The sequence below is a fragment of the Bombina bombina genome, unplaced genomic scaffold (assembly GCF_027579735.1).
Source record: "Bombina bombina isolate aBomBom1 unplaced genomic scaffold, aBomBom1.pri scaffold_440, whole genome shotgun sequence".
NCBI classification, from domain to species: Eukaryota; Metazoa; Chordata; class Amphibia; order Anura; family Bombinatoridae; genus Bombina; species Bombina bombina.
In genome coordinates, this window is record NW_026511204.1 from 66,978 (window position 1) to 91,817 (window position 24,840).

General features: G+C 42.2%; 1 protein-coding gene across 2 annotated transcripts in view; it reads right to left on the reverse strand.

The window, feature by feature from the left end:
* Positions 1–24,840, reverse strand: part of LOC128643646 (gasdermin-E) — a 257,302-nt gene that overhangs the window by 27,919 nt on the left and 204,543 nt on the right. For both annotated transcript variants that reach the window (XM_053696473.1, XM_053696472.1), the window contains exon 4: positions 13,605–13,776. In XM_053696473.1, coding sequence (XP_053552448.1) covers positions 13,605–13,776 — 172 coding nt within the window. The remainder of the gene's footprint in view (positions 1–13,604; positions 13,777–24,840) is intronic.

Below are 24,840 nucleotides of genomic sequence, written 5' to 3' on the forward strand. Positions count from 1 at the left end.
CTGATTAAAAAAACCAGGGCGGGCCGTGGACCGGACACACCGTTGGAGAAAGAAATTTATCAGGTAAACATAAATTCTGTTTTCTCCAACATAGGTGTGTCCGGTCCACGGCGTCATCCTTACTTGTGGGAACCAATACCAAAGCTTTAGGACACGGATGAAGGGAGGGAGCAAATCAGGTCACCTAAATGGAAGGCACCACGGCTTGCAAAACCTTTCTCCCAAAAATAGCCTCAGAAGAAGCAAAAGTATCAAACTTGTAAAATTTGGTAAAAGTGTGCAGTGAAGACCAAGTCGCTGCCCTACATATCTGATCAACAGAAGCCTCGTTCTTGAAGGCCCATGTGGAAGCCACAGCCCTAGTGGAATGAGCTGTGATTCTTTCGGGAGGCTGCCGTCCGGCAGTCTCGTAAGCCAATCTGATGATGCTTTTAATCCAAAAAGAGAGAGAGGTAGAAGTTGCTTTTTGACCTCTCCTTTTACCTGAATAAACAACAAACAAGGAAGATGTTTGTCTAAAATCCTTTGTAGCATCTAAATAGAATTTTAGAGCGCGAACAACATCCAAATTGTGCAACAAACGTTCCTTCTTTGAAACTGGTTTTGGACACAGAGAAGGTACGATAATCTCCTGGTTAATGTTTTTGTTAGAAACAACTTTTGGAAGAAAACCAGGTTTAGTACGTAAAACCACCTTATCTGCATGGAACACCAGATAAGGAGGAGAACACTGCAGAGCAGATAATTCTGAGACTCTTCTAGCAGAAGAAATCGCAACTAAAAACAAAACTTTCCAAGATAATAACTTAATATCAACGGAATGTAAGGGTTCAAACGGAACCCCCTGAAGAACTGAAAGAACTAAATTGAGACTCCAGGGAGGAGTCAAAGGTTTGTAAACAGGCTTGATTCTAACCAGAGCCTGAACAAAGGCTTGAACATCTGGCACAGCTGCCAGCTTTTTGTGAAGTAATACCGACAAGGCAGAAATCTGTCCCTTCAGGGAACTTGCAGATAATCCTTTTTCCAATCCTTCTTGAAGGAAGGATAGAATCCTAGGAATCTTAACCTTGTCCCAAGGGAATCCTTTAGATTCACACCAACAGATATATTTTTTCCAAATTTTGTGGTAAATCTTTCTAGTCACAGGCTTTCTGGCCTGAACAAGAGTATCGATAACAGAATCTGAGAATCCTCGCTTCGATAAAATCAAGCGTTCAATCTCCAAGCAGTCAGCTGGAGTGAAACCAGATTCGGATGTTCGAACGGACCCTGAACAAGAAGGTCTCGTCTCAAAGGTAGCTTCCAAGGTGGAGCCGATGACATATTCACCAGATCTGCATACCAAGTCCTGCGTGGCCACGCAGGAGCTATCAGGATCACCGACGCCCTCTCCTGCTTGATCCTGGCTATCAGCCTGGGGATGAGAGGAAATGGCGGGAACACATAAGCTAGTTTGAAGGTCCAAGGTGCTACTAGTGCATCCACTAGAGCCGCCTTGGGATCCCTGGATCTGGCCCCGTAGCAATGAACTTTGAAGTTCTGACGAGAGGCCATCAGATCCATGTCTGGAATGCCCCACAGGTGAGTGACTTGGGCAAAGATTTCCGGATGGAGTTCCCACTCCCCCGGATGCAATGTCTGCCGACTCAGAAAATCCGCTTCCCAATTTTCCACTCCTGGGATGTGGATAGCAGACAGGTGGCAGGAGTGAGACTCCGCCCAAAGAATAATTTTGGTTACTTCTTCCATCGCTAGGGAACTCCTTGTTCCCCCCTGATGGTTGATGTACGCAACAGTCGTCATGTTGTCTGATTGAAACCGTATGAACCTGGTCCTCGCAAGCTGGGGCCAGGCCTGGAGAGCATTGAATATCGCTCTCAGTTCCAGAATATTTATCGGTAGAAGAGATTCTTCCCGAGACCAAAGACCCTGAGCTTTCAGGGATCCCCAGACCGCGCCCCAGCCTATCAGACTGGCGTCGGTCGTGACAATGACCCACTCTGGTCTGTGGAACATCATCCCTTGAGACAGATTGTCCAGGGACAGCCACCAACGGAGTGAGTCTCTGGTCCTCTGATTTACTTGTATCTTCGGAGACAAGTCTGTATAGTCCCCATTCCACTGACTGAGCATGCACAGTTGTAATGGTCTTAGATGAATGCGCGCAAAAGGAACTATGTCCATCGCCGCCACCATCAACCCGATCACTTCCATGCACTGAGCTATGGAAGGAAGAGGAACGGAATGAAGTATCCGACAAGAGTCCAGAAGCTTTGTTTTTCTGGCCTCTGTTAGAAAGATCCTCATTTCTAAGGAGTCTATAATTGTTCCCAAGAAGGGAACCCTTGTTGACGGGGATAGAGAACTCTTTTCCACGTTCACTTTCCAGCCGTGAGATCTGAGAAAGGCCAGGACAATGTCCGTGTGAGCCTTTGCTTGAGGAAGGGACGACGCTTGAATCAGAATGTCGTCCAGGTAAGGTACTACTGCAATGCCCCTTGGTCTTAGCACCGCTAGAAGGGACCCTAGTACCTTTGTGAAAATCCTTGGAGCAGTGGCTAATCCGAAAGGAAGCGCCACGAACTGGTAATGTTTGTCCAGGAATGCAAACCTTAGGAACCGATGATGTTCCTTGTGGATAGGAATATGTAGATACGCATCCTTTAAATCCACCGTGGTCATGAATTGACCTTCCTGGATGGAAGGAAGGATAGTTCGAATGGTTTCCATCTTGAACGATGGGACCTTGAGAAATTTGTTTAAGATCTTGAGATCTAGGATTGGTCTGAACGTTCCCTCTTTTTTGGGAACTATGAACAGATTGGAGTAGAACCCCATCCCTTGTTCTCTTAATGGAACAGGATGAATCACTCCCATTTTTAACAGGTCTTCTACACAATGTAAGAACGCCTGTCTTTTTATGTGGTCTGAAGACAACTGCGACCTGTGGAACCTCCCCCTTGGGGGAAGTCCCTTGAATTCCAGAAGATAACCCTGGGAGACTATTTCTAGCGCCCAAGGATCCAGAACATCTCTTGCCCAAGCCTGAGCGAAGAGAGAGAGTCTGCCCCCCACCAGATCCGGTCCCGGATCGGGGGCCAATATTTCATGCTGTCTTGGTAGCAGTGGCAGGTTTCTTGGCCTGCTTTCCCTTGTTCCAGCCTTGCATTGGTCTCCAAGCTGGCTTGGCCTGAGAAGTATTACCCTCTTGCTTAGAGGACGTAGCACCTTGGGCTGGTCCGTTTTTACGAAAGGGACGAAAATTAGGTCTATTTTTTGCCTTGAAAGGCCGATCCTGAGGAAGGGCGTGGCCCTTACCCCCAGTGATATCAGAGATAATCTCTTTCAAGTCAGGACCAAACAACGTTTTCCCCTTGAAAGGAATGTTTAGTAGCTTGTTCTTGGAAGACGCATCAGCCGACCAAGATTTCAACCAAAGCGCTCTGCGCGCCACAATAGCAAACCCAGAGTTCTTAGCCGCTAACTTAGCCAATTGCAAAGAGGCGTCTAGAGTGAAAGAATTAGCCAATTTGAGAGCATTGATTCTGTCCATAATCTCCTCATAAGGAGGAGAGTCACTATCGAGCACCTTAAGCAGTTCATCAAACCAGAAATATGCGGCAGTAGTGACAGGGACAATGCATGAAATGGGTTGTAGAAGGTAACCCTGCTGAACAAACATCTTTTTAAGCAAACCTTCTAATTTTTTATCCATAGGATCTTTGAAAGCACAACTATCCTCTATGGGAATAGTGGTGCGTTTGTTTAAAGTAGAAACCGCTCCCTCGACCTTGGGGACTGACTGCCATAAGTCCTTTCTGGGGTCGACCATAGGAAACAATTTTTTAAATATGGGGGGAGGGACGAAAGGAATACCGGGCCTTTCCCATTCTTTATTAACAATGTCCGCCACCCGCTTGGGTATAGGAAAAGCTTCTGGGAGCCCCGGCACCTCTAGGAACTTGTCCATTTTACATAGTTTCTCTGGGATGACTAAATTTTCACAATCATCCAGAGTGGATAATACCTCCTTAAGCAAAATGCGGAGATGTTCCAATTTAAATTTAAATGTAATCACATCAGATTCAGCCTGCTGAGAAATGTTCCCTAAATCAGTAATTTCTCCCTCAGACAAAACCTCCCTGGCCCCCTCAGATTGGGTTAGGGGCCCTTCAGAGATATTAATATCAGCGTCGTCATGCTCTTCAGTAACTAAAACAGAGCAGCCACGCTTACGCTGACAAGGGTTCATTTTGGCTAAAATGTTTTTGACAGAATTGTCCATTACAGCCGTTAATTGTTGCATAGTAAGGAGTATTGGCGCGCTAGATGTACTAGGGGCCTCCTGAGTGGGCAAGACTCGTGTAGACGAAGGAGGGAATGATGCAGTACCATGCTTACTCCCCTCACTTGAGGAATCATCTTGGGCATCATTGTCATTATCACATAAATCACATTTATTTAAATGAATAGGAATTCTGGCTTCCCCACATTCAGAACACAGTCTATCTGGTAGTTCAGACATGTTAAACAGGCATAAACTTGATCAGAAAGTACAAAAAACGTTTTAAAATAAAACCGTTACTGTCACTTTAAATTTTAAACTGAACACACTTTATTACTGCAATTGCGAAAAAACATGAAGGAATTGTTCAAAATTCACCAAATTTTCACCACAGCGTCTTAAAGCCTTGAAAATATTGCACACCAATTTTGGAAGCTTTAACCCTTAAAATAACGGAACCGGAGCCGTTTTAAGCTTTAAACCCCTTTACAGTCCCTGGTATCTGCTTTGCTGAGACCCAACCAAACCCAAAGGGGAATACGATACCAAATGACGCCTTCAGAAGTCTTTTATAAGTATCAGAGCTCCTCTCACATGCGACTGCATGCCATGCCTCTCAAAAACAAGTGCGCAACACCGGCGCGAAAATGAGACTCTGCCTATGCTTTGGGAAAGCCCCTAAAGAATAAGGTGTCTAAAACAGTGCCTGCCGATATTATTATATCAAAATACCCAGATAAAATGATTCCTCAAGGCTAAATATGTGTTAATAATCAATCGATTTAGCCCAGAAAAAGTCTACAGTTTAAATAAGCCCTTGTGAAGCCCTTATTTACAATCGTAATAAACATGGCTTACCGGATCCCATGGGGAAAATGACAGCTTCCAGCATTACATCGTCTTGTTAGAATGTGTCATACCTCAAGCAGCAAGGGACTGCAAACTGTTCCCCCAACTGAAGTTAATTGCTCTCAACAGTCCTGTGTGGAACAGCCATGGATTTTAGTTACGGTTGCTAAAATCATTTTCCTCATACAAACAGAATTCTTCATCTCTTTTCTGTTTCTGAGTAAATAGTACGTACCAGCACTATTTGAAAATAACAAACTCTTGATTGAATAATGAAAAACTACAGTTAAACACTAAAAAACTCTAAGCCATCTCCGTGGAGATGTTGCCTGTACAACGGCAAAGAGAATGACTGGGGTAGGCGGAGCCTAGGAGGGATCATGTGACCAGCTTTGCTGGGCTCTTTGCCATTTCCTGTTGGGGAAGAGAATATCCCACAAGTAAGGATGACGCCGTGGACCGGACACACCTATGTTGGAGAAAAATGATTAATTGAAGTGCATTATCCCAAATATGAAACTGACTGTCTGAAAAATAAGGAATGTTGAACATTCTGAGTCAAGGCAAATAAATGTTTGAATACATATATTTAGAACTTTATAAACAAAGTGCCCAACCATAGCTTAGAGTGTCACAGAAAATAAGATTTACTTACCCCAGGACACTCATCTACATGTTTGTAGAAAGTCAAACCAGTACTGAAACGAGAATCAGCAGAGGTAATGGTATATATAAGAGTATATCGTCGATCTGAAAAGGGAGGTAAGAGATGAATCTCTACGACCGATAACAGAGAACCTATGAAATAGACCCCGTAGAAGGAGATCACTGCATTCAAATAGGCAATACTCTCCTCACATCCCTCTGACATTCACTGCACGCTGAGAGGAAAACCGGGATCCAACTTGCTGCGGAGCGCATATCAACGTAGAATCTAGCACAAACTTACTTCACCACCTCCATCGGAGGCAAAGTTTGTAAAACTGAATTGTGGGTGTGGTGAGGGGTGTATTTATAGGCATTTTGAGGTTTGGGAAACTTTGCCCCTCCTGGTAGGAATGTATATCCCATACGTCACTAGCTCATGGACTCTTGCTAATTACATGAAAGAAATACAGGTAGATAACAATAAAATTGCTTTAATTGAGGCATGTGGAAAAGAGGGTCAACAAAAACAATATATTATCAGTATATTCAACAAAAACAATATATAACATTAAAGTACCAAGCTAAAACACAAGCATCAAAATCCTTCAAAACTGGATTCCTCCTCCTCATCTGTATGTCCAAACAGAGCTTCAGCTGTAGCTGGTGTGAGGTTATCATCATATACATTGTCACAGAGTTCGCAGTCATCACTATCACAGCTGTCGTCCTCATACAAAGCACTGTCTTCACTGCCATCCATAGCATTACTTATGGCACATTTCTTGAAGGCGTGCTTCACCATGTCCTCTGGAATGTCTTCCCATGCATCACGAACCCACTTTGCTATCAGTTCTATATCAGGCTTCATCATATTTCCACCTTTTGTCAGTCGGGCTTGACCAGATGACATCCATTCGCACCACATCTTTCGCACACGGTCTTTGAAAGGTTTATTTAAACACACATCTAAGGGCTGTAATACAGATGTAAGCCCACCTGGAATAATGGCTAAAGTAACTTGAGAAGACTTTGACAATATTTTTATGTCATCAGATGTGTGGGCTCTGAACATATCCCAAACTAGCAATAATGGTTTTTTCTTTAAGGCTGCTCCTGGTCGTCCGTTCCAAACTTCTTCCAGCCACTTTTTTGTTCCATCTTCATTCATCCAGCCTTTAACATGTGCGCGCACTGTAATTCGTGGTGGGAAATTGACCTTTTTAGGCAAGGTCTTTCTTTTAAAAATAATGACAGGCCGCAGCTTAGTTCCATTAGCCAAACATGACAGAACGACTGTAAAATGGTTTTTCTCATTACCTGTGGTTCTGAGTAAAACAGTTTTGTCTCCCAAACTTGCCACGGTTCTGTTGTTTGGAAGGTCAAAGGTCATAGGTGTTTCATCCATATTCCCAATATCTCCTAGGTCATAGTTATGGATCTTTCTTTGTTTTATGATGAATGAATGGAATGACGTCACTTTTCATCAAGGTCTTTTGGCAACTTCTGTGAAATCTTTGTTCTTTGCCGCAAACATAGGCCATACCTATTCATGAAGCCAGTACACCATCCTGCTGATGCAACAAAATTTTCAATGCCTGGTGCTTTTAATTTGTCATCTTTAGCCATTTGAAGGGCACGTAAGCGAATTCCCATGCGTGTTACGCAGTAACCATTTTGACGACACTCCATAACCCATTTATGCAATTCAGTCTCTAGAGCCCCATATGGAGTTGTTAAACCACGTCGAGCTTTTTTTGCCTTTGGAATCTTTTCCAAGTCAGCCTTCATTTTCCGCCACTCCCTCACTTGTTTTTCATCAACACCAAATTCCCTACTTGCAATACTGTTATTGCTTTTTTCTGCTCTTGACACAACCTTTAGTTTGAAAGCAGCTTCGTATGACCTGCGTTTTTGTTTTGGTGCAGGATTAGAAGTACTGGGATCCATTTCTAACAGTAAAAAAAAAACTTTAAAAAAAAATGCCATATCATAAAATAAAAATATACCGTAAACCCAACTCTAAAAATACTGTAACTAGAGTACAATCAAAATAAAGCTCTATCTGCTCCTCCCCCCCCCAAAAAAAAATATAATTTGACAATATGTATGTGTATATTATGTCATATTTGCAAAGAACTTTTATGTCTGAAGAAAAGAACTGCGGTGTCTTCAAGCAATGCTTTGCAATTGTGACACTACAAAAATAAACAATATTTTATTGTAACTGCTTACCGTATATATTGCTCGTTTGCGTCCGGGGTTCATGCTGGTCTTTCATGCTATGAAACAGAGCATGCGCAGGCTCCTTACCTCTAGCGCAAGTCCTCGGTAAGTTCTTTTTTTTTTTGTTCACTGGAGTATAAGCCGAAGTGGATTTTTCTGCCCAAAAAGTGGGCTGAAAAATTTGGCTTATACTCAAGTATATACGGTATATATATATATACATACACACACACACACACACATATATATATATATATATATATATATATATATATATATATACATACACATACACACACACACAAGGAAAAAATATATATTTAACTTAATGTAAGAATGGTGTTATACTGAATTCAATATTTAACCCATTTGGATATTTTGTTTCTAATTCATAAATCCACTTATATTCTAATATCAGTAATTCATTTTCTATATTTCCTCCTCTCCAATTTGGTTTAAATTTTGCAATCCCTGTGTATTTAAAATTCTTCAAATTACAGTTATTTCACTTCAGAAAATGTTGGGGGACAGGTAAATCCTTGTTTCTATCTTCAAGGGCATTCTCAATTGAGAGAATATGTTCCCTCACTCTCTCTCTGACTGGTCTGCTCGATTCTTCTATATATTGTTTCCCACAACTACAGTCTATTAGATAAATAATATTTCTATCAGTGCACCGTATTGTGTCCTTTATCTCATACTCCTTGCCAGTAACATTTGAACTAATTTTTTTCTTTTTCTCTGAATGTCTGCAGGCCTTGCATATTAGGCAAGGAAAAAAACAAACATTTTATCTCTTTTACGAACAAATCTATGTCTATATTTTGCCTTTTCTTTAGTTCTGTGGGTGTTAATTTATTTTTCAGATTGTTCGCTTTACAATAGACTATTTCTGGTTTCTCTCCAATAATATTTTTCAATCTATCATCTAATTTAAGTATATTTAACCGTTTCTTTATATTTTTTCCAACCATCTTATGGTTTTTAATATATTGAGTGATAAAGGGAATTGAGGGTTTTCTTTCTTTTTTATTATTTCCATAAATAATGTCCTTTCTATTTTTATTCTTTACTTTTTCTATAGTTTGTGTATCATATCCTCTATCTACATTTTTTTCTTTCAAATTCTTTGATTGAGTCAAAAAAAAAATCTGTCGTGCAGCACCTACCCTCTGGAACACTCTCTGTTCAGGGAAGCCTACCACCCAACTCAATAATAAATTAATTTCACTTACCTAACATTTCCCTCATCTAACTCTGTATTAACATCTTTCTCAATCTTGCTGTCCTCACCTCCTGTTTCTCAACCTCCTACCCTTCTAGATTGTAAGTTCTCACAGGAATAGGGCCCTTCATTTCCCCATGTATGTTTGTAAAATTTTGTCTTGTCTCTTACAAGTTTTATATCATTGTTTTATTTAAGTGAATTGTATCCATGGACAGCGCTGCAGCATATGTTGGAGCTTCATAAATAAAGTATAATAATAATAATGTAATGTTATACATAGTTACAAACACTGCTGCCATTGGATGTTAAAAAATGTGCACTCTCCTAAGCTCCTATCAGTCTACCTAGATTTATTCTTCAATAAAAAGATAACAAGATAACAAAACAAATTTAAAAGAAGAAGTCAATTGGAAACATGTTTAAAATTGCATGCTTTATATGAGCCATGAATGTTTAATTCTTACTTTACCAGGTCCGTACTTTTCAAGTCCCACTACAATAGGATGAGCCTACTGTGGAAATTTTGAAGTAGCAGATCATCATTTCTTTACACAGAGATATTTATGTGATATTGTATAGAGCACATTTACACATATGCTGCACCAATTTCAAGTAATTCAACGTTTAGGTCATGTGTCCCTTTTATCACATACACAAAAAAAAAACTATAGGAAAATGGACATAAGCTTTTCATGAACTTGTACAAATCTTTACAGAAGCAAGAGAAAGACACGAAAAAGACACGAAAAGTAAAAAACATGGCTTATTGACTCAGTGTTGAGAAAGTTGCCTAATGTGCCTGAATGCAATTTAAAGGGACAGTCTAGGCCAAAATAAACTTTGATGATTCAGATAGAGCATGTAATTTTAAACAATTTTCCAATTTACTTTTATCACCAATTTTGCTTTGTTCTCTTGGTATTCTTAGTTGAAAGCGGAGGTTCATATGCTAATTTCTTAGACCTTGAAGGCCACCTCTTTTCAGAATGCATTTTAACAGTTTTTCACCACTAGAGGGTGTTAGTTCACGTGTTTCATATAGATATCACTGTGCTCGTGCACGTGAAGTTATCTGGGAGCAGGCACTGATTGGCTAAACTGCAAGTCTGTCAAAAGAACTGAAATAAAGGGGCAGTTTGCAGAGGCTTAGATACAAGATAATCACAGAGGTTAAAAGTGTATTATTATAACTGTGTTGGTTATGCAAAACTGGGTTATGGGTAATAAAGGGATTATCTATCTTTTAAAACAATAAAAATTCTGGTGTAGACTGTCCCTTTAACCAATCATGACGTATGCAAGATGATTTAATCAACCAAACCACTGTATTGAATTATAAATTCATATTCTGATGACTATAGTGTATTTAATTTGAGCACAAATTTAATAATTAGTGCTATATGTTTTTTACTTTTTTTTTTATTATTTTATTAAAACGAAAAACAATGGAGCAGGTACAATAAACATTGCCACTAAAAAAACAGCCGCAAAAAAACAGCAAAGATATGGTCCCAAGGCTCTTTGTCGAGGCCTGTGTAACATTTCTGCCCTTGTTTCTTAAGACATTCAAAGATACTGCTAACCAAATAAAGATCCCTAAAACATGTAAGCCAATAAAGCATAATTTACATCAACTATAGAAACCTTTGTGAATTTATTTCATAGGATACTTTAGCTAATGGAGGCATTTGTTATGCAAAAATTATTCAAATTCTTAATGAATCATGGTTAATTAACTCAAAGGGCCTATTTACTATCTGATGCACCACCAGTCTTCGCAGCAAGCAGATGCTGTTGTCCACTGCATTAGAATTTCCTCGTGCAGCACTGCCCCCTGCTCTAACACCACCTGTCAATTACCCCTAACAAACAAGTTTGTGAGGTCGCAGAAAGGTTAAAGGACCACAAAATACAGTAGAATTGCACAATCAATAAGTACATAATAAAAAGACAATGTAATAGCACTCACTCTGAATTTCAAATAAGCAGTAGATTTTAATTTTGGCAAATACTTTTTTTCTCCCATTTTCTGGCCCCCTGTATCTTGTTACCGACATCAGCCAATCGCAGACAAGTATACATATACCCTATGAAACTGGTGCTGTAGAAAGTGTGTATATAAAACAATGTTTATTTATACGTTAGTGTCCCTTTAAGAGGCAGCGGTCATGAACGCTGCTTGCACTGCAAGGACTTCACAGCAGCATCCACTGCTTAAATAGAGCCCAAACTGTTCATTCAATAAGTATGCAAATAATCATTGGTTTTCCATTTATTTGCAATGTAGTAAAGTTAGCTGTACTGCATGCACCATATTTTTCAGCAAGAGACAAATATTTATAAAAAGATGAAACTAAATTTGAAAAGGGATATTTGAGAAATTGCTTTTTAAGGGGACACTAAACACATTTAATGCACCTTCCTCTAATCATGGGGGTTGCTATTATGGAAACTAGGTTACACTGCAAGTATCTGAAGGAGAGTCACGGCACATGTGCAAACAGGTCAGCACTGGTAGTGCAAAAACATAGCGCTGCTAGTTGCCCATTCCTGCTCAGGGGATCCGGATTCCCATAATTACAAGTAAACTTATTGGTCAATTACATTTTCATTTGACCATTGTACGTATTTGGTTGATCATTGCCTGCATGTGTATCCTGCTCATGTTGCAATTTTAGAATAAAGATGCGGAGCTTGTTCTGGTGCAACACATTTATTTTGTGATTTTCATCTGAAACAGATAAATAACTCTGCTTTACTCTGGTGCTATGTTTCTTAACTGCCTTAAGTGCTTGCTTCAGGATTACTGAACCACTGAGGCGTTTCCATGGTAACAATTAGTTACTGTGGCTGAGAACATAGCGATCGTCACCTGCTGGTAGGAGGTTAAAATAGCAGCACAAGAACTATGGACAATGCAGTAATGAATTTGTCAATAATAACAAACAAACAAAAAGTTTTAAAAAAATTGCTTAATTCTCAATTCTGCATACTGTATTCTTTTGGGGTGCAATGAGTTTAATACCCTTTTAATACACAGAGTGCCACACTCACCACTGCAACTTGTGTTTCTTCTGGTCTCCAGTGCCTGTCTTTATATCTTGTTGTCCACTGCTGTCTGTGTTTCTGCTGCTGCCTGTGTGTCCCATGCTGCTGCCTGCGCTACTGACCGTGTATAAACCTGTGTGTACCAACTTACCTCAGTCCAGCTGGCTCCCCAGCCAATATCATGTAAGCAGCATATAAGATAAACACTGATGTTAAAGGACCAGTAAATACAGTAGATTTTGAGTAGTAGATTTTTTGATGACAAACTTAAAAGTTATGTCTATTTCCACTGTATCATGTGACAGCCATAAGCCAATCACAAATGCATATATGTATATTCTGTGAACTATTGCACATGCTCAGTAGGAGCTGGTGACTCAAAAAGTGTAAATATAAAAAGACTGTGTAAATTTTGTTAATGGAAGTAAATTGGGAAGTTGTTTAAAATTGCATGCTCTATCTGAATCATGAAAGTTAAAGTGATTGTGAAGTTTAAGTACCTAGTAACTAAAAGTAATCTTAAAAACAGCGGCACTTTCATTCATTAAACTTTACAATGACGCTTATTTTTTTAAATACTTACCTTTACGTTATGGTAAACATAACGGTGATCCTCCAGCCTCAGCTCCTGCTTTCTTTTGCAGATCGATGACAAATCCGGCTTCCTCCCATTCTTGTGTGCCCCCTTTGGCGTCCAGCTCGTGAGGCACACAACATTTGAAGGAAACTAGATTAGTCATCGATATTCTAATCGAAGTAGGTGCTGCGGGTGCAGGATCAGCGTTATGTTTACCATAACACAAAGGAAAAAAATAAGCGTAATTGTAAAGTTTAATGAATGAAAGTGCCCCTGTTTTTAAGATTACTTTTAGCTATTGGGCACTTAGTCATTAAACTTTAAAATCACTTTAATTTTGATTTGAGTGTCCCTTTAAGGATTTGCATATTGCATTTTGTATGACTAAATGTAGTATATTGCATACAAAGCCAAGAATTTAAAAAAAAGGTAGAGAAATTGCTGGACCAGTTAAGTGCCTGGGGGTAATGTGGGAGCTTATGGTGAGCTCAGATCCAGTATATGTTGTAGAGAAACATTCCCACTACTTAAACCATTTTACAACTGGATTCTACACAACTAGGAGTAACAAAATGGAATACAGCAATAGTCTTAGCTTTTTCTTGCAGTATTTTACTTGTGTTTCAGTCTGACTCTGAGCTATTTTATACACGGTTTCCCAAGAACAAGTAACTACTTGAAAGAACAGAGAGTAATTACTATTCTTGTCACAGTATATGCAGGTACATGAATAGTCTCCTTACCTTCACTATTTTGGCCTTGATGCCCAGTTTACCTCCATATTTTTCTTCTGTCTGAGTATGCTCCGCAATTACACATTTTTGTGTTGTTACGATCTTTTCATTCAGAACACACAATATGTCGTTTTTGTTCTCATGCAGCTGGTCTATAAAGGGGTGGTGCAGGTTTATCCTCCTTTAAATAAAGAGTTTAAGGGGAAAAAATGCTTTAAAATTGTCCCATATGCATGTAAAGGGCAGAACACAGTAAGCAGAAAATATAACTACAGGTAATTAACATAAGAAGAACAGTCAACTTCAACACAGCAGTTATGTACAGAAACAATTACCAAAAAGGGTTCAGAGACAAGTGCTCTGTATTTATTATGTTTTACCATTATACACATTTACTTACAGAAACATCACGTTTAGTATGTGTGTTTCACATTCAGTATATGCTCAACTTCATTACAGCATTTTATCACTAGCAACATGGCAAAGCTATGTATTCAACCCCGCAAGGTGGTTAAACACACAGTTAAAGTACAGCTCAGGACTAGAAGAGCACTGCTAGTGCCGAGCGGGAACAGAAGGTGATGTATTCAGCACTGCTAGTTACACAGCTGGGCTGTGCGACTAGCAAAGCTGAATGGATCAGCAGCAGTTTCTGCTCAGAAACAGCCGTTCTATGCTGGTACTGAGTGGTACTCTAACTCTGTGTTTAACCCCTTTGAGGGGCTAAAAACACATAGCTTTGCCGCTTCGCTATCAATAAAATAACATTTAAAGTACCAGTAAATACAGTCGATTTGCATAATCAACAAAAGCATGATAAAAACGACAATGCAATAGAACTTAGTCTGAATTTCAAATGAGTAGTAGATTTTTCTGACAAATTTCAGTTATGTCTATTTCCCCTCCTATATCATGTGACAGCCATCAGCCAATCACAAATGCATATATGTATATTCTGCAAATTCATGCACATGCTCAGTAGGAGCTGGTGACTCAAAAAGTGTAAATATAAAAAAAGACTGCACACATTTTGTTAATGGAAGTAAATTAGGAAATTGCTCTATCTGAATTATGAAAGTTTAATTTTGACTTGAGTGTCCCTTTAACTTATGGCCTATTCTGGTCACAGAATACTGGTCAGTAAAATTAGGCAGCAGTCTTTGGGTGAATAAATGTTTTAAAGATAGCAGAATATGTTTACAGAATAACACATTCAATTATTTTAACTTCTTATTAAAGAAACATTTAGCGATGCATTTCACTTTTGAATAGAAGCATTTTTCAATACACGTATTGCAGTTTGCAACACAAAGACTATGGCATGTAGAAGTCCACTACAGACGGGGTAGATCATTAAAGATAAAATACAAAGACCACCTCCTTCACAAGTACAAAAGTAGCCCGATGCAATCCCTAAAGATATATCTAAGCCCCAAAAGGAGCATCAGATTGACTCACTGGCCTGAACGTAGTCAGAACCCTAGCAAGAAAAACTGAACGCCCGGAAGCTCATGAACCTCTAGAGCAGAGGAAACAAACAGTGTCCAGAAACTGTTCCAACAAGAAACTAGCTAGGAAGACCCTTCTCCAGGAGGAGAAAAAGGGAACCCTGGCAGGACAGACAGCTTCAAGTAGCTTGAGAAAAGGCCAAGTGTGGGCCTGAAAAAGTCGCTTCTTTATCCCTGTTTGCATAATAAAAGTCTTTTGTTGCACCAGCTGGAACGATCTCTGTTTCGATGTATCAATACTGGGTTTGGTAAACCTGTTCCTGGCTGTGCAGTGAGTGCTGTGGTTCATGATACATTGTTGCAGGACAGACAGTGTTGCAGGACGAATCTTGCTCTTCCCGACAAAAGGGGGTCCTCCACACCTAAGATAGATGACGAGGAACTAGCTACGCGCTAAAAGAGAGCACCGCAACCTCTCAGAAAGGAAACCTCTCTCGGCTAAGGCCAAGCGACCTCTCGCAGACCGCCTCAGAAGAATACGATTCAATGGCGCAAAAACATAAATTAAGCTTACCTGATAATTTCATTTTCTTCTGAAGGGAAGAGTCCACAGCTGCACTCATTACTTTTGGGAATTAATAACCTGGCCACCAGGAGGAGGAAAAGACACCCAAGCCAAAGGCTTGAATACCTCCCCCACTTCCTTAATCCCGCAGTCATTCTAACAAGAGAACAAGTAACAGTAGGAGAAATATCAGGGTGAAAAAAGGTGCCAGAAGAGAAAAAAATACAGCCGCCTCAAGAAATAAAAACAAGGGCGGGAGCTGTGGACTCTTCCCTTCAGAAGAAAATTAAATTATCAGGTAAGCATAATTTATGTTTTTCTTCTTAAAAGGGAAGAGTCCACAGCTAGAGGACACTGAATGCAATAACGGGTGGGTACAAAAGGCAGCCTCTTCGAAAAGGCACCACAGCCTGAATTACTCAACACCCCATAATTTAAGTACAAGCAACACAGGAGAAAAACCCGGACCCAGGTAACTGCACATCAGTTACACCACTGGCAAGCCGAACTAGAGACCACTCAGACCTAGAGTCCATCAGGACCAACACCCCCGAGGCGACAGCCCCACGGGTCACAACTCCCAAGAATGTACCCGGCCAACAATAAGGACCGCAGCAGTCCCCAAAAGGGAACCAGAGACCAGGAAAATCCAAAGGAACTTTTCCCACCTAAGCGCTAGAAACAACCCATGGTTGTCCTATAAGCAACGCCCAGGGAGACAAACTCCCTAGAACACACAACCCGAAAGGAAGGACCCATACACAGGGAACATGTCCCCAAAAGGACTCGAGGAACCTATCACGTCCCCAATTCCATACCATACCCTAAGGTATTCCAGGAAACTCATGAGTCCCGACGCCCTAAAACATATCTAGATCTGGAGGCTAGATAGGCGGAGACAGCAGAAACAGGATAAATATCCCAGCAGCTAGATAGAGCTCTCCCAGAGAACTCAAACCGTCCAAACAGGAACTCTCAAGACCAGCCTCCCAAAGGAAGGCTGACTCTATTGCTAACAAGAACCTCGAAAAGGCACATCAAGCTTGTTAGCATCCAGACAAAAGCACTGAGCTGTAACTGGATACACCATTACTGAGCAAATCGCTGCAGATCGTTGCAACTGCAAACCTCCCAGGGCTGCAGCCTACCGAATAGCGCTCCAAGAAGTGTCCCTTCCCAGCCCCACGCCAGTGGAAAAAAGGAAGGCATCCAAAGTCCTCCCTCAAGGAGGGGCAACAGCAGAAATACGGTCAATACTGCATAGAGTAACTGATCCCCAACCTTCCCTCCAGGATAACGGCTCTAGCCCAAAGGTTTCAAGAGACCGAAGACAAGAGTCCCAGGCAACGGGAAAGGAAAGAGGATCAAGGAGGAACAACCTCCCCTGTTAGACCGCCGCTACAAAAGGTATGCTCCTGTGAGTCAGGGAAACATTGTGCTTGGGTACGAGACCCCCTACACGCAGTCGTGGGCAAAAGCACACACATCCCAAGGGAAGAAGTCCCCCAAAACCTCAGTATCCCCATATTGGATACACGTATTAAAATGCCCCCACGGGAGCCATCTTCAGCCTCCTGCTACAGGAACGGGGTAACCAGCCGCTACATCGCAGGTCCCCTCCCAGGAACCTGAAACGCAGGAGGGGAAAAAACCCCTGCAAGGCAGGACCAAGGATCCCCAGGACTCCACAAATACTAAGGTAATTCCAAACCCAGGAAACCAAACCCTACTCAGGGAGAGAAGGGCATGAAAACAGCGGAAAACCCCCCTACCATAGAGGAGAGACTCCTCAGCCACTTCGCCAACCCAGGTGAAAATTGCATCTGGCGTCTACAGGAACATCATAAATGCACCAGAAGACAGGTAGGGGCCCATCAGAAAGACCTAAGTCCAAGCCCGTGATATAGACATCTCACACAGAGCCCCAGCCCCTGATGAAAGGGCCCGCAGGACAACAACTTTAAGTGTGAACCGAGCTGTCCACACCCATGTATAGAGAGACATGGGCCAAGGTCAGGGTCCTTGACAATAACCGATCAAAAGATCCAATATTTGAAGAACCCAAGCTGTCTCCTCCAAGGAGGAGTGCACCTCTAAAGTCCGTAGACTTGGCGATCTATATAGCCTCAAACCCAAGAGTCACGATGGACTCCTGCACCGTCTGAGAATCAGCACCCAGTGCAAATGGATTGCAAAAATTCTCATAAGCAAGCGACAATACGTGATACACACACTGGCAGGGTAACATCAAAACCTAAAGGCAAATGATAACCCAAGGCCCTGCTCGCCATTTCAGAGATTAACGTAAGGCACCGCCCACGAAACCCAAGTGGGGTATCGAGGAAAAATGGATAACTGCCTGACCCTCGAAGAGTGGCCCTCCGTACCCAACCTCGATACTTCTACTGACAAGCCCCAAAGCTAGTGTAACACCGAGGATAACAGGGATGAACCAGGATTTAACCCTAGTCTCACAGATCCCAGGCAGATAGAATATCCACTATGCCACGGGTAGTGATGCAATACACCCGTAGTCCGACTGAGGGCATCCGAATTGTATAGACGACTGTCAGAGAGCTTGAAGAAGCTATTATTCAAGGAAAAATACCTTGAGCAGGCAAACGCTGGAGCCGTAGCTCCCACAGAAGGCAGGGAATCCCTGCTCACCACCTCTACAGAGTAACAGAACTCGGAACAGAGGAAACAAACATGCCCGTGCACCCGACCAGACGATGCCCCCCAAGGGAGGAGAAGGATGATACTCTGCCCCCGCAAGAAAGAGCGCCATAGGCCAAGAGTTAGTGTCCGGAAGGACCTCGAGTGAAACCTAAACGGAATCACCCAGCATACCAGACCAAACAGGTCACACACACATCTCTCAACTTCCATTTAGCGGAAATAATGGTTCTAAGTCCCTGGGGACTCGAAGAACCTAGAAGACATCTGCAAGAAGCAGATTCATAATCCAGACGAGTAGCCCGAACCGACCAACCTTAGATTGGCACACACAACCCTCCGTCCAGAGAAGTTGCATATAAACCCCAGGCCTCAACTTCAGTAGGATCCGAGCCCGGAGTCCATAGAATAGGCCAAGGGGCATTCTCTAAGCACCACAAAGGTGACATGATCCCTGGCAACAGCTGAAAAGTGCCCGACCAGTGCCAGCCCGGTATAAGAACACTCTGGAACTGCTCAACGTCCAAGATTTGTCCCGAAAGAGCTATAAATGAACTAGAAAACGAAATCCTAATATTCAACAAGTGCGCAACTCCTGAGGTAGTGCCCACGCGACCACTAGTTGCAAGTATTGGTTCCAGAGAAGAACATTTATAAAAACAAAATCTAACACATCTGAGCTTAAGGAAAAACAAATTAAACACATCTATCCGGATCACAAATAAAATGAAAGGCAACACTCATCGGGTGAACGCCCAAGGTGAATGAGAATGACAACAGGACCAGCAATAGAGGCCCCATTTTCCCAAGCTCAGAAATGTAACTGAAAACAAAAAGAAAACATAAAATGAAGACAGTAAGGAGATTGGCTTCATCCCCTAACGTTATATCCATTTTGTCATTCAGCTTCTAAGGCCTCGGATCCCTCTGCCCACTAGGACTGGGATCCTCCAGCATTGCCAAAACATGTCTTAAAAAGAACCCGAATGCGAGCCAGCCTATAACGGAAGGCAAAATCATCCCTCGCCGAATCTACTGGAGACCTCGGCTCCGAGATTGGGGACCCTGAAGCCTCAGGGGCCCACGTTTACCCAGAAGGTTGAACCGAAACTGGCGATCCCACGCTCGATGGACCTAGGTTAACGGAGCACGGACAGTTTGGGATAAATAATTCACTTGGGAGATATAAATGAGATAGCGCCATAGAAATGGCCATGCGGAACCGTGCCGTAATCTCCGGCGGAAACAAGCCACACTCCGGAGAAGGAGTGAAGGCCCTAGGGACACCTGCATGAGCAGCTGGGAAAGGTTCTTGGGCACACGCCTCACGGGTCATGGAAACCTCGGAGGCTGATGGCTCAACGCACTCTAGACTCCCAGATTCAGGAGAAGAGAGTACTCTAGAACGGCACCTGGAACATAACTGATGAGCATTACCCGTGCGATTTCATATTCATCACACGAGACATCCATATCGGAGGCATCCGTGTCACATATTTCAGAATCCTCCATGTCTTGGGATTACACAAAAAAAAAAAACTAACTGGCACCTTTTGACACCCCAATGGCTGGGGCACTCACCACCTCCTGTGAAACAGACAACCCACGAGCTAGACTCTCCCAGTTGCACACAGTCAGCATACGGAAGTGAAAAACAAACAACGTAAACTGCAACCGTCATGAGGTGCACCGTGCCAGTCACAAAAGGGCGCGCAATACTAAGAGATTGCGTCATGAAAAGAAGGCCGTTATGTTCCGCAAAGGCCGTGAGCCTAAGTATAGCTATACATATGCAGATAAAACCATATAACAAACATGATTAAAAGTCCCCCCCTGTTCAATAACCCCCCTCTGCATCTCCGGACTGTCACTGAGAGGCTGACAGGATTACTTAAAACTCCAGTCCCATAGCGAAGAGTACTACCCTCCATAAGAGACTATCTCGAACTTCTGACACTTCTCTGCCACCTCCTGTGACGAAAGGCAAAGAATGACTGGGGGATGAGGGAAGTGGGGGAGGTATTTAAGCCTTTGGCTGGGGTGTCTTTGCCTCCTCCTGGTGGCCAGGTTCTTAATTCCCAAAAGTAATTAATGCAGCTGTGGACTCTTCCCTTTTAAGAAGAAAAGGGGCCTTGACCCAGCAGATCCCTGCGACAAGGAACCCCCCATGAAGGCAAAGCCCCTACACCGTAACATACAATCTTGCAGACACAAACGGAGCAATCAGTCTCACTAACGCCTGCTCCTGTAGGATCGAGAAATCACTTGAGGTAAGAGTGATATGGTAAAACAAGAAAAAAAAGGGTAAATTGGACTTCCAAAACACCGCTAAGGATCCTTTAGCTCTGCCTGATGATCCCTGAACCACGACCCATTAATGGGTACCCTGGGATAGGCACGGACGTCCTTAAATCCTCGAACGGTGTCCCCATTCAGATACAAACATCCGAAAACCTTCGGATAGAGACTTTATCCCCAGATCCTGGGAATGATTGGAGAGAACATCCGTCCCAGAAGGTAACACTCAGAGAGTGGATTGCAGACAAAGAGCAGTAGTGGGCCTTTAGCCACCACCAAACTCGAGATACTACCCTCTATGCAGTAGAATCTCTCCTTCTCAGAAAGAGATCTGATCTGCTGAGAGAAAAACAGGCTGACTAGAATCCATACACTGGGACGAACCCAGAAGACCAGACCCTGAAAAAAGAAAAAGGAATCGGGAAGGAATCTGAATTCCCGGTCCCCCTATAGGACACGCTCTCCCCAACTGACAGGCTAGCGGCAGAAATAAAAAACCGCCCCGGGAGAGCTAAGAGAAATGTCCCTTAGGACAGGGAGAACTGGACAAAACCTGGAGAATGATTCTCAAAACTGGTATTCCAGGTAAATCTGACAGATTCAAAACAGCGCCATGCCGATGTCTCAGCCCCGGCTGAGATGAGCCCTGTCAACTGAAGAAAACCAAGAAGGGCCCCAGGACATCCCTCACCCTTCCCCACAGAGCCAGCGATGGGCTGAAGGGGTACTGGCGGGCACAACCAGATTAAGTAAACTTCACAAGACCTAAGGAAAAACATCCTGTCTGAAAAAAACAATTAGCATCCAGGGATCCACCCTGGCGCCTACCCAGAGAACTCTGGTCTAGATCCATCTCTGAGGATCGAAGAAAACAAATGCAAATCCCTAAAGGTCCTTTAACAGACGATAGTAGTAAACTAGAATCGCCAAGACCAGGGAGCCACAGATAAATGTGGAATCAGGATACTGCCAAATTAAACCCCAGATCCCCCCTAAAAAAAAACAACTTAGGATCGGAAACAAGGTTTACTGAAAGACGGTCCGTCAGAACCGGATTTTACCCAAAAGGAATTAAAAGGAAAAATATCCTTCGACAGTGATCCTGCAGAGTTCCCGAACAAAAAGGAAGAGGGAACCTTATATTCTCCCCCAAAAGAGAGACATAATAAGCTCTGCTTAAATTCCAAAGAACCCAAAGAGGATGGGAGATCCCTCCCTTATTTGGACCATGACAACAGTGGAACGACAATATTCTCACACTGCGCTAGGTACCGGGACAATGACTCCAAAAGTCTCCCAAAAACTTCCCTCTCGCTGCCAAAGACAAATTCAAGAGAAGAAAAACTGCCCAGAAAGGCAGGATGAGAAGTCTAGCTCCGGCCTCTAGGACCCCTGGATCCGATATGATCCAGACACAAGCGCCCATCCAAGATATTACCTAAAACAGGTCTGTCCTGTCATCTAGAATAGATGGACCTGCTCTGCCTAGGCCGGAATAGCTAGAAATAACTCCTTCTCACAAGTAGAAGGACCAAAGTAGACTTAACCAACATGACTGTCAGAGCAACTCAAGGACTAAACAGAAAATTCTGAATTCCAGCTATGCTAGAAGTCTGAGAATAATCCAAATCAAGGAGTATAAGCTCCATGGCTTAAATCCGACTCAAAAATATCGAGGGAACCATCACCTTGAACTGGCCCTAAATGTTTCCACAGGAAGTCTCCAGAAAACGCGACAAACAAAGTCGTCAGTATGTAGAATCCCATGACGAAACGTCTTACTTAAAAGCGTTTCTACACCAACCAAGAGCTCTAAACAAAAAACCATCCTACGAGACAAACCCCCCTATCAAGCTCGGAAAGTTATGAGAGAGAGAGAGAGGAGAGAGAGAGGAGAGGGGGAGGGACAGAGAGAGAGAGAGATAAAGATAATCTCCATCCGTCTCCCCTCGTCTAATCAAGATCGCTATCTGATTTAGAGGACTGACGGATCAGTACTCGGAATCTCTAACATCGCCAAAACTTCTCTCAGAAGCAAACGTAGTCGTGCCATTCTAAATCTAAATGCTAAATCCTCTTTCGTCTGAGGAATTAAATCAGCAAACTTCGACCCTGGAAGTCTTACCTCTGAAGCCTCAGAGGGAACCCCATCCCCAGATGACTGGTCAGATACAATCGACAATTTACACGGCGGTCCCTGGGCAGGAGTGCATTGATTAACCCTTCGCTTGCACGTAGCAGGAAGAGGCAAAATCGCTAAGGCCGTAGAGATGGCCATTCGGAACTGCTCAGTAACATCTGGAGGAAAAAAGCCCCCTTCAGGCAAAGGAGTAGCGGTACTCGGGAAAGCTGCGTGTGTAGGAACAGAAGAATCTAGTTAACACACCTCACAGAACAAGGAATCCTCAGAGGCGGACGGCTCAGTGGTCTCTAACATCTCAACATTGGTTGATAAGAACACCCTGTTGCGGTATATGGAACATAATTGGGAGGGCTGGACTACCCGGGCCTCCTCACAATATACACAGGTATCAAATTCTGTATTAGAGGGATCCCCCTCTATATTATCAGAATCCTCCATAACTCATCTAGTTTTAAATTATAGAAAAAAAAAACTGCCACCTTTACCCCCAATGGCTGGGTTACTCACCACCTCCTATGACCCAGACAGCTAAAGACACTCGCTCCTCGTCGCAGAAAATCAGTCAGGAATAGGAAATGGAAAATTGTGACCACTCCCGGTCACACGGTGCGTCATGCAGGACCGCCCCTGTTAAGGAAAAGCATGCCACCTTAATAAAACTGCGCAGCTCTCAAATGTGAATAATAAAATAACATAACCTGTATGTTCCGTATCAGCCTATGAGCCCAAATGTCTCCTACACATAAAGCAGCCGATAACAAACATGATTAAAAAAACCACTGTTCAATACAGACTGTAGCATTGCTTCTGACATGGACTTGAGTGAAAAAAAGCAGGTAGCGAAACTCGTCAACGCTGATTGCTTAGGAGCAGTTTATCTGAGTCTGGATGGATTCGCAGAAAGACTCTCCATGCATCTCCAGACTCTAACTTTCATCAATGCTCTCACTCAGAGGCCGACAAGACTACTTAAAACTCCAGTCCCATCTCGAAGGGTAGATACCCTTCCTAAGGAACTACTCTGAAATCTTCTGACACTTTTCTTCCAACCTCCTGTGACGAAAGGCAAAGAATGACTGGGGGATGAGGGAAGTGGGGGAGGTATTTAAGTATTTGGCTGGGGTGTCTTTGCCTCCTCCTGGTGGCCAGGTTCTGTATTTCCCACAAGTAATGAATGCAGCTGTGGACTCTCCCAGTATTAAAAAAGGAAAATGCTTATTTTTTAAAACGGAAATGCACTGATGTGTGAAGAATGCTATTCTTTCTGTATGTATAATTTGTTTTACAAGTACCTAAGTTATCTACTCTGTATAGTAGTGAAGAATGAACATTTAAATAAACATACAACAGATGTTATAGGCCTGTCAGCAAACTAATTAATAATATGCTCAATGCAATTAATAAGAAAAACAAAACCTCCTATTTTCATTCAATGAATTAATACAGAATACAGGTCCCCCCCAACTCTTGTGATGGGAAATATTGATACTAAATATTGAACTAAAATTGTGCCGAAATGGTAAACAGCAAGTCAGCGTTCTAGTGAAGTATCTGAGAGTTCATGCCTAATATTTAGACAGAGGGTAAATAAATTGTATTTATTTAATTCCAAACACCAGTAATAACTTAAAGGGACAGTAAAGTCAAAATTAAACTTAAATTGAATTTACTTCTATAAATGTTGCTTAGTTCTCTTGGTATCCTTTGTTAAAGAGTAACCCTAGGTGAGCTTGTAACCATCTGGCAGCCGTGTTTGCAACAATGTTTATAACAATGTTATACATAGTTACAAACACTGCTGCCATAGACTGCTGTAGACACATGCACGCTCCTATACTCCTATCAGCCTACCTAGGTTTAGTCTTCAACAAAGAATACCAAGAAAACAAAAGCAAATTTGATTATAGAAGTAAACTGAAAAGTTATATAAAACTACATGCTCTATCGGATTCATGAAAGTGTACTTTTGACTTTACTGTCCCTTTAAATGGGCCAGTGACTTTGCTTAAGATTTTTATTTCTTCAGTACAGTGCTCTAAAAATTCTGGACACAACAAAAACTAAAAAAAATGGCCAGAAACCCAGTAAAATGACAGCTCTGTAGCTGAGATACAC